This window comes from Ziziphus jujuba, chromosome 7, assembly GCF_031755915.1.
Source record: "Ziziphus jujuba cultivar Dongzao chromosome 7, ASM3175591v1".
Taxonomy (NCBI): domain Eukaryota; kingdom Viridiplantae; phylum Streptophyta; class Magnoliopsida; order Rosales; family Rhamnaceae; genus Ziziphus; species Ziziphus jujuba.
Genome location: NC_083385.1, coordinates 15885826 through 15900547, shown reverse-complemented (window position 1 = coordinate 15900547; position 14722 = coordinate 15885826). Strand labels below are relative to the sequence as shown.

Sequence of the window (14722 nt, the reverse complement as noted above, 5' to 3'; positions counted from 1 at the left end):
ACATACCTGTCTTCTAAAGTTCTTTGTTTTTTTTTTTTTGGGGGCTAACTCACCTGTCTTCTAAAGTTGTGTCCGCATAATATTTTCACATTATTGCCTGTTGCTCTTACTGCTCACAAACGCAATCTCTCTTTTTTTTCCTTCACTTTCTCACTTGTAACCTTCTAGAAAATTCATCCATCAAGCTAAGGAACACCCACGAGTGCTACATATATATATATATATATATATACATATAGGCTCTAGAAAATTTCTTCTTCGTTCTTCTTTCACAACTTTGTGAAGGTATTGAGCACACATTTATTTACTCAATTGTTTTTCCCATTAAAAAAAGAAAATACATTAATATTTCCAATTCAACAAAACCATTGAAGTGGTTTGGAACAAGATACCATTTTTAATTTAGAATAAAGAAAATTCAATTTGAAATAGCTAATGGCTTGTTACTAAATATCGTCATTAAAATAATAAAATAAAATAAAATAGATTGGTTGATATTCATGAATTCTACATTTAAATAGAATAAATTAATACAGAATATATGTGATATAAAATCCATCACACATATTTAGACCACACACACACACCATTCATCACCACATATAAATTAGCACTTATCCACATTATTAATTAGCATTGTTCATAATTATCTTCATCAAAAACACAAAACACACATTAAAAATATACAAAATAGATGGTATCCTCTCAATACTTCCAACCCATTTCATTCAAGTCCTTGTCAGTGGTGGCATTTCCTCTTTGCTGCTTAGACACATGGTTAGGATTTCGAACTTGACCAGCACTAGTACTAGTACTAGTACTACTACTTGACCTGAGAGTATTCACCCAATCAAACTTCTTATTGCTGCTCTGCATATTCTCCGGTTTAAAACTCCGAGGCCGGCTTTTTTCCGACGCTTCTTTCTTGCTCTCTTTTATTTCAACTTTGGTTCCTCCTTCCATTTTTATGTTAATATTTATCTCAGACACCATCTTCTTCTTTTCTTCTTTTGCAAATTTGGCTCTGTGTTCTGATTCATGATCTTTTGCGTTCCTTTCCATTTTGTGCTGGTAAAGCCTGTGCAGCCTCAGGGCAAGATGGTAAATTCTATCCTTAATCTCTTCTTCCAAGTCTCTCTCTATGTCAATCTCAAGCTCATGGCGGATTTGCAACTCTTCTAAAGTCATACCATTACCATTAATTACACTTCCTTTATAATTTTGGGCTTGTCTTCTCAAACTGTGTTCATCCATATTCATCTGCAAAATATATATGAAAATTTAAAAGGAAAATGAAATTTGGTATTTAAGAAAATTAAGCTAGAAAAAAAAAATCATTGGACAATGATATTATTGGATGCAATTTTTGTCACCAGCAGTGAGCCACTCCATGAAGTAGGAACTGAAAAATCTGCAAAAACCCAGAAAGCAAAAATTGTCACAAAAAGGTGAACAGATTTTGATGATGAATTAGGAGCAGGAAGTTGAATATGACAAAAATTAAAACCACCAAGTATATCTGCTTTTCCTTGCTGGTCCATCTTCTACTTTTTATGCTCTTTGCTGTTGAGTGATTGAAATCAAACATTTTTAAATGCCTAGTAGAGTGATTTGGACTGGTTGGAATGGACACGTTGGAGTGTTGGAATGAATAGGACATAAGATGGTATGTTAAACGAGGAAAAAATTACCGTTATAGATGTTTTTTTGGTTAGTTTATTCGAATTTAGGCGCCAAATGTCTCAGCCCAAAACTGAAATTAAATTTGGTAATGTTGGGTGATATGAGAAGGGGAATATTTCCACAAAAACAATAACTACTTTACTTGGAAGAAATCAATGGGGTATGGGTTGGCCTTTAAGCATAATCAAAGATGTACCATATCTTGATGTGTATGTTTCAATTGAGATTATTTTGTGTTTTCTTCTTCGTCTTCCTTTTTTTTTTTTTTTTCCAAATAAAAATCTATATGTTCTCAAACAAAAAAATAAAAATAAAAATAAAAATCTAGAGGTTGTTTGTCAAATAGGATGAGCCTATTTCACACACCAGTTACTTTTCCAATTCGGGCTTTCTTGGTCCATTCCAGTATACTCAAGTGTTAGCAAAGACATCCCTGTAAAGGGGCCAAAATACTGGATCCTGATAATGCGGTTGGATTGGATTACATACCAAGAAGGCCTAAATTCTAAAATGCTATGTTGGATGATATTGAAGATGATGGTTCTCAGGTAATGAGTAATGATTGTTTGCATACTGCATGAACAATTTAATGGTTTTCTATAATGATTCTGAATTTAAATTCCATGGACATAAAGAAATAAAACAAAATTAAAAAAATGTTATTATTTTGTATTCTAATTTTATCCTTCCAAAAAGGAAAAACATTTATATTTGGCATTTGAGCCTCCGCAATCATTTTAAAAGAATATTAGAAGGCTATGGTGAAAATAGTAACAACACTGTGCTAATAATAAAAATAACACAAACAATAGCAACATTACTACGTTAAAAAAAAAAAAAAAAAAGGGACAAAAAATGCAAGTTGTGAATTATTGTGAAATAATGTGGAAATTGATTTTAGCCCAATATTTATTTGGGTTGTAAGCATCAAGTTTGTTGTGGGTTTCCACAATCCTAACTTAAAAAGCTCCCCCATATGGGACAGACAATCGTATGTCTTATGTTGGTATATTTTAACTTAAAATACAAAGCATTGTAACAACAACAACAACCAAAAAAAAAAAAAAAAAAAAAAAACTCTTTCAACATTTTTGCTCTCACCAAACAATTGTCTAAGCATTTTATTTTTGACACATTGAATTGGAGGAGGATTTGTGTTTTTTTATTGTTTTTTTTTTTTTCCCTTTTAACTACAAACTTTATCAAATCCAAAATATGGAAGTTAAAACATTTGAAAGCTGAATAATGAACTTTTTCTATTGTTTTTGTTTGAACAATTGACATGACCAAAACTTGATGGATATGTAAAAATGACATATGATGGACTTTTTCTTTTAGTTTTGTTTTGAACAGTTGACATGACCCAAACTTGACGGATATGTAAAAATGACATACGATGGAGTTCATGAACAAATCTTATGGTTCAAAAATGGTTTGGACCCCACATCTTCAAACTGGGCCGGCTATACTTTTATCATTGCAAAAACCAACAATAATTGGCAACTCCAACTCTTGGAGTTGTGCCAGTTATAAGCTTTTCACATTTTGGCATTTCATTATATCTTAAGGATAAATATATAGTAATTAAATTTTTTTATTAAAATTTTAGTATTTATAATTTAATAATTTTTAAATAGTTTATTTAAATAATTTATTTATTAATGTATATATATATGATAATATCAATTTAATACTATTAAAAAACTAATACATAATTAATTATCAAAATTTTGATAAAAAAATTTGATAACTATAATATTGCTCATATTTTAATAACAAAATTAGTACTTTCATTCGTGTTTGTATATGGGAATTTTTTTACTCTTCAATATTTTATTGTGTTCTTAGATTTTTGATGTTTCCAATTGATTTAATACATTAACTTGAAGCGAATTTCAAATACAACTTCATAAAGCGAATGACGAGTACCCCACAGGCCAAAAGTTAGGAGTCATTGAACCCAAATCATTAAAAAAAAATAAAAAATAAAAAAACTTAATACTCCTTTTAGGTTCACGCCATGAATCATGATCTTACTTAGTCATGTCATAACGCTTGGGTTACGTGCCTGATTGGGAATTATAACAAAGGTTGGGCTGAAACAGCCACCTTGATTGCATTATCCTCCTAGCTTTTATTTTTGAATTTTGCTACTATCAATCCTTTTGGTGTTGTGAAATATCATGATCAGAGAGGCGTGGATATGGCTTTCTGTTCAACTTCACCAATCATTGGGTCCAGGCGCAGTGACTACAAAAAACAAAGAAAATAGAAACCTTACAAGTTGTATGGAATGTTGTCATCTACCACCTATCAGGGTCGCTATTCACAAAGTTGGACCAACTAACCGGTTGCTAGCTGGTGGGGCTCAAAAAGTTCACTTAAAAGAAGCCAAATATATATTGTCTATTTACTTGTCTTTTTTACACATTTGAAAAATTGTAAGTACTAACCAACATTTATTTGCTTAAACTATAAAATAGGGGGAAAATAAAGAATATGAAGCTATAGGACAAACCATAAAAATTATAGATATATAAAAAGTTTAATCTGAAAAAAGTGAAACATAAAAAGCTATTACAATAAATCATGGAAAAACATCTTTCAAATGAGAAACTATACGCAACCTAACATGATGCGGTCCACCACTAAAGGTGTTTTTGGTTCTTCATGAAAAGGAAAAAGGAAAAAGGAGAAAGGCAAAAGGCCAATAAGAGATGACTTTTTCTAAAAGTTATAGCTAAAAATTGATATATATATATATATATATATATATTAAGCCAAAACAGTAGTCTCTGGACCCTGGCGGCATGTGATGGAGTGGAGGTAACCAAGTTTAGCTTTGACTCTTGTTATACGGAAATTATTAATTTATGAGTTTTTCAGAGTCCAGACCTAATACATTTTTTTTTTTTTCTTGGGGCTAAAAAAGACTCCAAAAATTGTTATTATTTCTGTGAAAATCATCTTTCATTAGTTTTAATTATGTTATTATGACCTTAACTCATGAAAGAGGGAAAAAACCAAAAAAAAAGAAAAAAAGAAATACGAATATGATAGTGGTGATTCCGTAGTAGGTACAACATTTGCCTTTCCTAAATTAACGTTTACTCAATCTACCTGTCTAACCTCAGCTTCCCAGCGTTCCTTCTCTTTTCATTTGAATTTCCCCCACGTTTCTATAACTAAAAATAAACATGTCCAAACCGATCCCAAAACAAAAAGTTCTTTTTCTTTTTTTACTTTAACTTTCTTATTTAGCTTAGTGAGTTCTAATATTTATGAAAGAGAATGGTCTTAGTCATGATTTGGTCCATGGGACTTTCATTAGAGTAGAAGTTTCTATGTATTACTTTTATTAAACATCTCAATAATAGTGTTAGCTTTTGCATAAAAGATATATATATATATATAATATATATATAACTTTAACAAAAATTATTTGGAATCTAATGGACACTAAAATATGTTTTATTTTGGACATGAGACTTCAAAATTAACTAGATGCTTATAAATACTTTTTTTTTTTTCCTTAACTTATAAGATTTCGAAGTCACGTTTTTTTGGAAATAATTAATTATCATTTAATTGTTATTGGGACTTCAATTAGACATTTTATATTTATTTTTGTGTTTTGCATTTTATTTTAAAGAGATAGTTGTTTTAAGAAAAGATGATCTAAAGATTGACTATATGCAACTATAAATATATATATATATATATGTTGATAAATGATTTTTTTTTAAGGAATATATATTGAAAAAGTTAACGTAATGATTTAACATTTATGCTGGATGGTATACTTCAAAATTAGCATTATATTTGAATAATAATAACAAAACAAAAAAAAACTTATTCGTGTCTAAAGAATCTGTTTAATTTTTTTAAATATATATATATATATATTGTCTAACTTAAAAATTCTGTAAAATGGGAAATTAGAGTGGAGATGCTGTTAATTGTTAATTTGTTATATTTTTTTATTCCATAACTTTAACACTTCACACACATCAATATGCAAGTTTAATTTTTGTAATATTCTATAGCATAAAAAATCATGACCACATAATCTATGTTATAAGCATATGGATTCAAATAATAAAAATAACAAAGTTTAGAGTAATTTATAATTAAAAAAAAAAATTATGATCACGTGGAGGGCATCAAAGCCTGGAAGTTTAAGTTTCGAGAATAAGTAAATGATAAATCATTTTTCATGATACATTGTCAAAATTTTATAATTTTTTAGTGAAATAAATTTTATTATTATTATTATTTTTTAAAGCAGGCCGTCTGTGGAAAATACATAATTATTTTTACCATATGATCCTCGAAATAAGCCTAATTTCGGAATTTACAAAAAAAAAAAAAAAAAAAAAGACCGCAACTTTGTCGAGGTTGAAAAAAAAAAAGTTCCTCGTTCTTTAAAGTCTGCTTGTACGGCCAGTTGGTCACCAGAAACCTGCTTACTGTACACCTCTCTCTCTCTCTCTCTCTCTCTCTCTCTCTCTCTTTCTCAACTATTTCCAATCACATTCATCGTTCGCTTTAGCGATTTTGCCTCGTGATCTCCATTTCATGGAAACTCTCTCGCATGCGATCAGCCCCAAACTCTTGCTCCCCCATCTTTCCTCTAATCGTCGCCATGGATTTCCATCTTCAAGCTCTCATCATCCATTGATGTCGAATTCGAATTCGAGTAGAACCGTCAAAGCGACGCGCGTTTTAGCCAAGGTTAATAGCCAAAGCTCCGAGATCGACTTCAGCGATCCTGATTGGAAATACAAGTTCCAGAAGGACTTCGAGTCCCGCTTCAACATTCCTCATATTACCGATTATTTCGACGATGCCATTCCTATCCCCTCCACTTTTTGCCTCAAGATGAGGTCAGCTTCCACTTTTTTGTTTCTCTTTGTAACTTTCAAATTTTCTTGGTATTTTTTTTTTTTTAATGTTTTTGAAGTTTATAAGTTATTAGTTAGTGTTCTAAGGCGTTTCATGTTGAATGTAATTTCCAAATTGCTTCGAATACGAAAAGCTCTCTGTAGCTCGTTGAAATAAAGTTTTAATTCTTTTTTTTTAATTTTTATGAAAATGGAACTTGGATTTTGGAACTGCAGGACGCCAGTACTGGAAGATTTTGCAGGGGGTTACCCTTCGGACGAAGAGTGGCACGGCTACATCAATAATAACGATCGTGTACTTCTAAAGGTGAATTGCCATTGATGGGTTTGACTTTCTTCTTTTCAGTGTTGTAATTTTCGTGTTTCCTCTGGGTTTTATTTATTTTTTAAAATTTTTTTTTTATCTCAGACCATACACTATTCTTCACCTACTTCTGCTGGTGCCGAATGCATTGATCCAGATTGTACATGGGTGGAACAATGGTAAATAATTTCTCTTGGCTGTATTGAGTGAGCAGCTGAGACGCATAGTTTTGAAATTCTTGTATCATGTTGGTTTAGAATCCTTTAACATCTAACATAGATAGTTTGTATCGTCTGGTTTAAAGTATGTTCGTTATTGTATTCGTTTTTATGCATGTAATAATTCTATGAATACACAATTTGATGATTTATATGGCATTGACTCTTCATAGGGTTCATCGTGCTGGGCCTCGAGAAAAAATATATTTCAAACCAGAAGATGTGAAGGCAGCAATTGTAACATGTGGGGGCCTATGCCCTGGTTTGAATGATGTCATCAGACAGGTTATTTTCATTATTCAGCAATTGCAAATGTATTTTGTGTCTTTTGAATTATGAAGAATTTATTTTACATGTTTTATTGCCTCAGAAAAAAAAAAGAAAAAAAAAAAAAGAATAAGAAAAAAGGCATCCCCATGCTATGAGAGCTCAAGCAAATCTATTGAAATTTTAATTTGTCAATAGCAGGTTAAAATGTCATATAATAAAAACAACATTGCCCTTGATCATTAGATTGGTTCTCAAGTATTTTATCAGTACTGTTGGGTTGTGGTTTGAGGGTGTGAGAAAAACTTTTCCATCCGGTAAACATGCAGGACTCCTTTGAATGTATATAGGCACTTCACCACTTATCAGAAAACAATTATGTTTATAAAAAATACTTAGAGTTTTATAGCCTAGCATGTGATAATCTACTGACAAGTCTTTCCAACCATTTTTAACTCAGTTATCTAAATTGTTATGCTTAAGCTTTCTGTTCGAATAACTCAATCATAAATCTTTTGCAGATTGTCATCACACTTGAAATCTATGGGGTGAAAAAGATTGTAGGAATTCCATATGGTTATCGTGGATTTTCTGACAAAGAATTAGCTGAAATGCCTGTAAGTTCCAGTCTGTCTTTGTGAATGCACTTTGTGGGCGTTTAATTTGTTCATCTAGCTTCATTGTTGAGTTTCTTGGATTGTTGTTTCTTTTTAGTTTTGAGAATATATAATACTAACATGCTGAAATTGGGATATGATCGTCAGCTGTCTCGGAAAGTGGTTCAGAATATTCATCTTTCTGGTGGAAGCTTGTTAGGGGTCTCACGTGGAGGACCCACCATAAGTGAAATTGTGGACAGTTTGGAGGTGCATTGATAAGTTTTCTGTAGTGAATTGGTAATGTTGACAACACACCATTATACCTGACGTAAAGTGATATGATTTATGTATTTTCATGTTGATCTCAGGAAAGAGGAATCGACATGCTTTTTGTCTTGGGTGGAAATGGCACTCATGCCGGAGCCAATGCAATACATAACGAGGTTGTTAAGCATGTATCATTTTATAAACTAGGTTTCGTGTATTATATTTCATAATCCATAGTTTTATAATGCATTTATAAGGATTGTTTTTGAAATTTAGTAGTCACAGAATTTCAAAAGCAATTTTTTTTTTTTTTTTAAAGGTTTTAAATCATTATATTTTAATTTGTTTTAAGGTCCAGTTCCAGATGATATATCAAAATTTGTAGTTTAAGTATAAAGATAAGATCCCTGGTGGATATGAATGCCCTGTGTTTTTAATTTTGAATTTCTTATGCAGGCTTTATTTCATATTTACAAATTATATGTTCCTTTGTTGATGCTGTTAGAAATTTGACATTTTGTTGCACTGCATATGTTTATAAATTCCAGCAGTTATCTTATGGATTCTTCACTTATGAGACAAGTTATAACTTTGTACGAGCAAACAGATTATTGTTGCTACAGTTTCTTCCTATGAGCTTGTCTTTCATCCTTGCCAAGGTTTAGTTTCATGCAAGTTTTTCTCTTTTCCATTTAGTGCCGTAAAAGGCGGTTGAAGGTGGCTGTAGTTGGAGTGCCAAAAACCATAGACAATGATATCTTGCTGATGGACAAGACTTTTGGTTTTGATACTGCTGTTGAAGAAGCACAACGAGCAATAAATTCAGCATACATTGAGGTACAAATTGAATTAATTTTAATGCCCATTTGGTATTGCTTCTGGGGATCTAAAAGTCTTTTCTAAAATAATGTTAGCATGTTTGAGTGTTTGGTAAAACTGATTATAACCAGATATTTCATAAAAACTCCATTTTGATAGCAAATTTAAGAAGGGGTTGCAAAATTAAATTCCTAGCGCCGTTCTTTAGTAACTTTTAAACTGCCTGTCATATTATTAGTAAGTTCTGTTAGCAAGTTTACCTTATTAGTTATAATAATGACGTGTGAATACTTTCTCTTTTGAAATATATATATATATATATATGTTTTAAATAATTTCTTATTAAAGCCAAAATTGAAGTTCGGTAGTACTTGTGAAAGATGTCGTAATAGTTAGATCTCCATTTGGGTTAGTACATAAAACCTTAGTACTTTTACAATCACATTTCCAAATGCTTAGTTTCTACTTTTCCAAAGTTACAGGTGTACCAAAATGGCTCTTGCTATCATTATCTTGTTCAAATTTACCTTAGCTGCTTTTTCATGGTGTTTTATTATGCACATCTTGACTTCTTTCCTGATAATTATACCTACCTGGTAAGTTAATGTTTCTTTCCAATCTTAATAGGCACATAGTGCTTACCATGGCATTGGTGTTGTGAAATTGATGGGTCGTAGCAGTGGATTTATTGCAATGCATGCATCCTTGGCTAGCGGACAAATTGACATATGTTTGATACCAGAGGTACTTATTCTAAATACTAATTTAGTTAATTAGTCGTGGAAACTTACTAAAATTGTCACTGTATGCACTGAAGGTACCTTTTCACTTACATGGACCTCATGGTGTCTTACGGCATCTGAAATACCTTATCGAGACGAAGGGATCAGCAGTAGTTTGTGTAGCAGAAGGAGCAGGGCAGGTTAGTTACATTTGGCTTCATTTTTGGTTAGTAGGTAAAGTAATATTATTGATCAGGAGATACTTGATAAGGAGAGTTATATTCTTTTGGCTTTCAGTGATTGTCTGAATCCTTTTTTTTCCTTTAATTACCTACCAAGGCAATAGTAAAAGCTGCAGCTAGAAAATTCTGAGCATAGCCTATTTCTATTTTCTAATGCAGAATCTACTTCAGAAAACTAATGCTACTGATGCATCTGGAAATGTTGTATTTGGAGATATTGGTGTATATATTCAGCAAGAGGTTGGTAAATTGATTTTGATATGACTTTGATATTCATGCTATTTGAGACAAGACAACTAATACATCGATTTGTTGGTGGATCTATAAACAAGTTCTATATTACTTATATACCTGAAAATCTTTTATAGAGAAGAACACTTAATACTTCTTATCAAGGGTGGGGAAAAAAATGCTTGATGCTAAAATCTCACCACCCAAATATGGAATAAGTTTGGAATATAAATGTAATTCGCATGATGAACAACATAATATTTGTTCTATCACAAGCTTGGTGCTGATCTGGCTCTTTTTTTTTTTTTTTTTTTGAATTTTAATTTTTTATAAAATAATGTTTGTTAAACCAGGCAATACATTAATGAACACTGTTGCTGTCTGCACGTGCCCCTTTTTTTCTCTTTAATATTTTTTTGTGTTATAGTGTTTTTAGCATTTAATTTCTTTTTGTAAGAATTTCTCATATTCTGGTAAAGGGACACATCTAATATCACCTTTTTTTTGGTGAATCTAATATAACCTATTAAATTATAATCATTTCATTTAAAATTTTGTATGACTTGCTGCAGTTTGCATTCGCCCAAAACATTCTGTTATTTGTACTGCCTTTATCTATTATGTTAATGATTTCCGTTTATGATCCTTCTTTCAGACGAAGAAGTATTTTAAGGAGATTGGTAGTACAGCAGACGTGAAGTACATTGATCCTACATATATGATCCGTGCATGTCGTGCAAATGCATCAGATGGAATTCTATGCACTGTACTAGGACAAAATGCTGTGAGTCTCTTCCTCGCTATCCAATAAGTACTTTATCTGCTACCCTATATGTCACATCTGACATGGTGATTAAATATTGGGGGCACAAATATTCCATGAGGATATAACATAGGCCAAAATATGATCAAGATTGTCTTTTGGTTTGTAGTCCATGTGAACATAATCAAGGGTGTCATCTGGTTCTGGAACCAGTCCTTGGAAACATCCGAGTACATCTAAGACCAACAAGCATTATGATTTTCTTCTCTTATTGCTAGAATTTTTATGCTCTTTACCATATTATGTTGACAAAATGGTACCACTCTGAGTCTCAACCTTATTTGCTCACCCCTTAGCAGGGAATGGCATGGCACAGAAATAAAGCCGGTTACTTGGCTTAGTAGGGAATGGTTCTACAATGACTTTCTTGTTAGTTTTATTTGACTCCTGCCTTTTACAGTCAACTTAGATCTCTCTCTAATCAAGTATTGATATGAATGCATGGTTTTCACAGGTTCACGGTGCATTTGCTGGATACAGTGGCATTACAGTAGGCATATGCAACACTCATTACGTCTATCTTCCTATTCCCGAAGTCATTTCTTATCCCAGGCTGCTGGACCCTAACAGTCGAATGTGGCATCGTTGTTTGACTTCCACAGGCCAGCCAGATTTTATCTAATAATAATCTAAGGTATGATGGTGCTAGAGAGACAAAAAAAAAAAAAAAAAAAAAAAAAAAAAAAAAAAAGAGAGAGTAAAAAAGAAAAAGAAAAGGCTTTGAAAGTAAATTTATAAAGTAGCCAGCGATCGGAAAGGTTTTTGGTTAGTGACCTTACCAGATGCTGTAGAAATAATACAAAAGGATAACATTACATCCTCGCATTTGATAATTTTGTCAAGTGTATAGCATTCCTGTTCTTGAGTTACAAATTAATTCGATAATTAAATCCGGAACCGCCAAGCAATTTGTGCTTGGTTCATAAATTTTGTACAACTTTTATTGTATCAGAGATGTATCGGACAGTGTTAGTGACAAATACCAAGCAGAACAATAAAATGGCTTTTCATTATTATTCACTTGAACTTTAGGATTTGTCTTCGTATTTGAAATAGATGAAGTAACTTTTATTTTCTTAACTGATATGTTGATATTGACCTACTATAACTACATTTTTTTTCTGTAAGCATGATACTCATCAAACGGTCGAGATTATCTCTCAGTCGATGGCTTTGAGAAGTGATACATTTGTCCAATGTATGATGGCCTGATTCTATATGGATATCTGTTCCTAATAGGAGACCCTTTTCTTTAACAGGATCTTCTCTCAAATTTTCCACCATAGGAGTTTAATATTTTTAGTACCTCTTCTATCTTAAAAATTCGTTTGTAGTTTTCTGTCAGGACTTTATGTATAACTCCTCGAATGTTTCCCTGAAGGCGTTCATTTATTTTTTTAACTTTCTCTCTCTTTTTTTTCGTTTTTTTTTATTTTTTTTTATTTTTTATTTTTTACCTCTTCCTTATGGCTATGTTTGGATCTAGGAAACAGATAAAGTTAGCTAGTTCTATTTGGATGTGAAATAACTTGGTTACTATCATAAATTCTCCTCAAAAGATTTCTTTTTGTTTAACATGCTCTCTCTCTCTCTCAAAGTTTAAACAGCTTCATTAGCTCAAATAATATGCATGCATGTCTTATGAATATTATGAAATAAATCTACTGCAATAATAATTGCAAACTAACAATATTAAGTTAATAGATATTAAAAGTCATTAATGAAATAGTTTTCTGGAAAATAAGGATAATTTATGATATTATATATATAAAACATTATCAACTATTCTTTGCCTAAAAACAAATTTTTTACCTTTTGAGTTTTTGTTTCTTCTATAGAGGGGCAAGACTTGAGGTTTATAAACACCCTTAAACCCTTTACTTTGAAATATCCCTTTTTTTTTTTTTTTTTTGGGTGTTATAATTTCACCATCAAATTTAATTTGTATTTATCTTTGTGAAGGATGGCCCTCACAGAGGATCATTGTGTTGGAATGTGAGTATGTGAGTCAACTTTTGCTGATAACCGTAAGGACTGCAAAAGGCAAACAATAAATTGTCGACAGCCTTCATATAGCAAGTGCTTGAGCATCAAAAAGCAATAAACGAAAAAATTTTCTGATTTTAGCAAAAATAAAAAGAAAAAGAAAAAAGATTCTGATTTCGATGAGATTCTGACCAACCTCTCTCTTTCCCATCACTTTATTTATTTAGTTATTTATTTTACAGTTTCCAGTTTCCACCGCGAACTCTCAGAAAGGCTCAGTCTCTTGGGTGTCGAGTCAGTTTTTTTTTTTTTTTTTGTTTTTTAGGGTGAATGGGTGTCGAGTCAGCCTTTGGTAATTCTTGGTCCTTGCTTATTTTATGTCCGTTCAGCATTTAATTTTCTTGGTTATACCAAAACCCCAAGGTACCTCTTCTTCAACCTCATATATATATATATATATATATGAGAGAGAGAGAGAGAGAGAAAGAGAAAGAAAAACAAAAGAGCTTGAATTTTTGTGATGAGAGTTATAGGACAGGCACTGATCAGAGCCTGTTAAAAACTCTACCAACCCCAAACCCAGTTTTGCAGAATGCTGTGGACTTTGGGTCCCCCACATCACCATACCATATGTTATAAATTATGAAGAAGGAGGTACTATTATACTAATTTACTTGTTAAATGTATGGTGAACTTATAGTTTTATAAATGGTGATTATTATTATACATATATACACATGGTATTGGGATCCCAGGAACACTAGAATATCATTCCAGTTTTTAATAATACAATTTGACCATGCTTAGCTGTTGCTGACCAATTAATTAACCATTTTTTGTTTTTGATTATGTCAGTTTGCGATTGGTCTATTCAATGACCACATTCTCATACTTTTCTTATTTATGTTTTCTGTGGAGCAGAAACAGGTTTCGTTTTCCTGTCATTTGTTATTTTACTTTCTGTTTGTTTTAGATCAATTTTACGAAAAAAATTATGATGAATCTTAGATACCATTAAGGTTAAAAAAGTTGTGAGAGATGTTGTTTTTTGGATTTTTGTCTTTTAAGATCGGCTTTTTAGACATGATAAATTTTGTCACAAGACTTCATTTTTATATAAGTTGTAATAATTCTCAAGAAAAAGGTTTTTACGTACTCTTCTTATGTTTATACAGTTTTTATATAAGTTGTAATATTCTCAACAAAATTTACAGACTTCTTTTTACACTTTAATTTTATCTTATATACAGTTTTATGTATTGTAAAATATCAAAAATATCCAATTTTATTTTTAATACTTCAACTACTAAACTTAACTATGTTTCAAGCTTAAATCAACATAGTTTGATTTGCCACATAAAATCATTTTTCTCATCGAAAAACATGTTGGAAGCTGGTGGGTATGAGAGGGTTCCAGCAGCAGAGTTTGATTTTCATCACTTTTTTCACTATTTTCAAATTTATTTTATTTTTTTAATTAAACCCTCCTTGCCATTCTCTGTCACCAAAAAACATGGAAGAAACCGGTGGGTGTGAAAGGAATTCAACAACATAATTTGATCAAACTCACCTAATCATTTTTCAGTAATTTTTGGCTAACCAACTACCATGGCCAAGAAGATCCACAGACACAAAGGCAACGATTCCGTCATTGGAA

At 31.6% G+C, this 14722-nt stretch overlaps 2 protein-coding genes across 3 annotated transcripts; one reads left to right on the top strand and one right to left on the bottom strand.

The window, feature by feature from the left end:
* Nucleotides 1–493: 493 nt before the first annotated feature.
* On the bottom strand, nucleotides 494–1812 carry LOC107410149 (uncharacterized). 2 transcript variants are annotated; one of them, XM_016017554.4, is made up of 3 exons: nucleotides 1511–1809; nucleotides 1374–1411; nucleotides 494–1260 (listed from the first exon to the last, which is right to left on the bottom strand). In XM_016017554.4, the coding sequence occupies exons 1-3, from the start codon at nucleotides 1539–1541 to the stop codon at nucleotides 706–708; spliced, it is 624 nt and encodes a 207-aa protein (XP_015873040.1). In that variant the 5' UTR covers nucleotides 1542–1809; the 3' UTR covers nucleotides 494–705. The 2 variants fall into 2 exon arrangements, with proteins under 2 accessions (XP_015873040.1, XP_024926064.3); XM_025070296.3 differs by having other exon boundaries at nucleotides 1374–1812.
* A 4317-nt stretch (nucleotides 1813–6129) lies between these two features.
* On the top strand, nucleotides 6130–12105 carry LOC107407311 (ATP-dependent 6-phosphofructokinase 5, chloroplastic). Its single transcript, XM_016014575.4, has 13 exons — nucleotides 6130–6569; nucleotides 6804–6894; nucleotides 6997–7070; nucleotides 7283–7394; nucleotides 7898–7993; nucleotides 8141–8242; nucleotides 8344–8418; nucleotides 8939–9079; nucleotides 9689–9805; nucleotides 9879–9983; nucleotides 10185–10265; nucleotides 10912–11040; nucleotides 11534–12105. The coding sequence occupies exons 1-13, from the start codon at nucleotides 6262–6264 to the stop codon at nucleotides 11699–11701; spliced, it is 1599 nt and encodes a 532-aa protein (XP_015870061.3). The 5' UTR covers nucleotides 6130–6261; the 3' UTR covers nucleotides 11702–12105.
* The last annotated feature ends 2617 nt before the right edge of the window (nucleotides 12106–14722 follow it).

Bases quoted from the DNA above. Each gene is read 5' to 3' on its own strand.
- LOC107407311 (XM_016014575.4), top strand. From the start codon at position 6,262: ATGGAAACTCTCTCGCATGCGATCAGCCCCAAACTCTTGCTCCCCCAT. The intron at 9,080-9,688 runs GTACAAATTGAA...CAATCTTAATAG, and splicing joins TAAATTCAGCATACATTGAG to GCACATAGTGCTTACCATGG. The intron at 11,041-11,533 runs GTGAGTCTCTTC...TGGTTTTCACAG, and splicing joins CTGTACTAGGACAAAATGCT to GTTCACGGTGCATTTGCTGG.
- LOC107410149 (XM_025070296.3), bottom strand. From the start codon at position 1,541: ATGGACCAGCAAGGAAAAGCAGATATACTTGGTGGTTTTAATTTTTGT. The intron at 1,261-1,373 runs GTGACAAAAATT...TATATTTTGCAG, and splicing joins CATGGAGTGGCTCACTGCTG to ATGAATATGGATGAACACAG.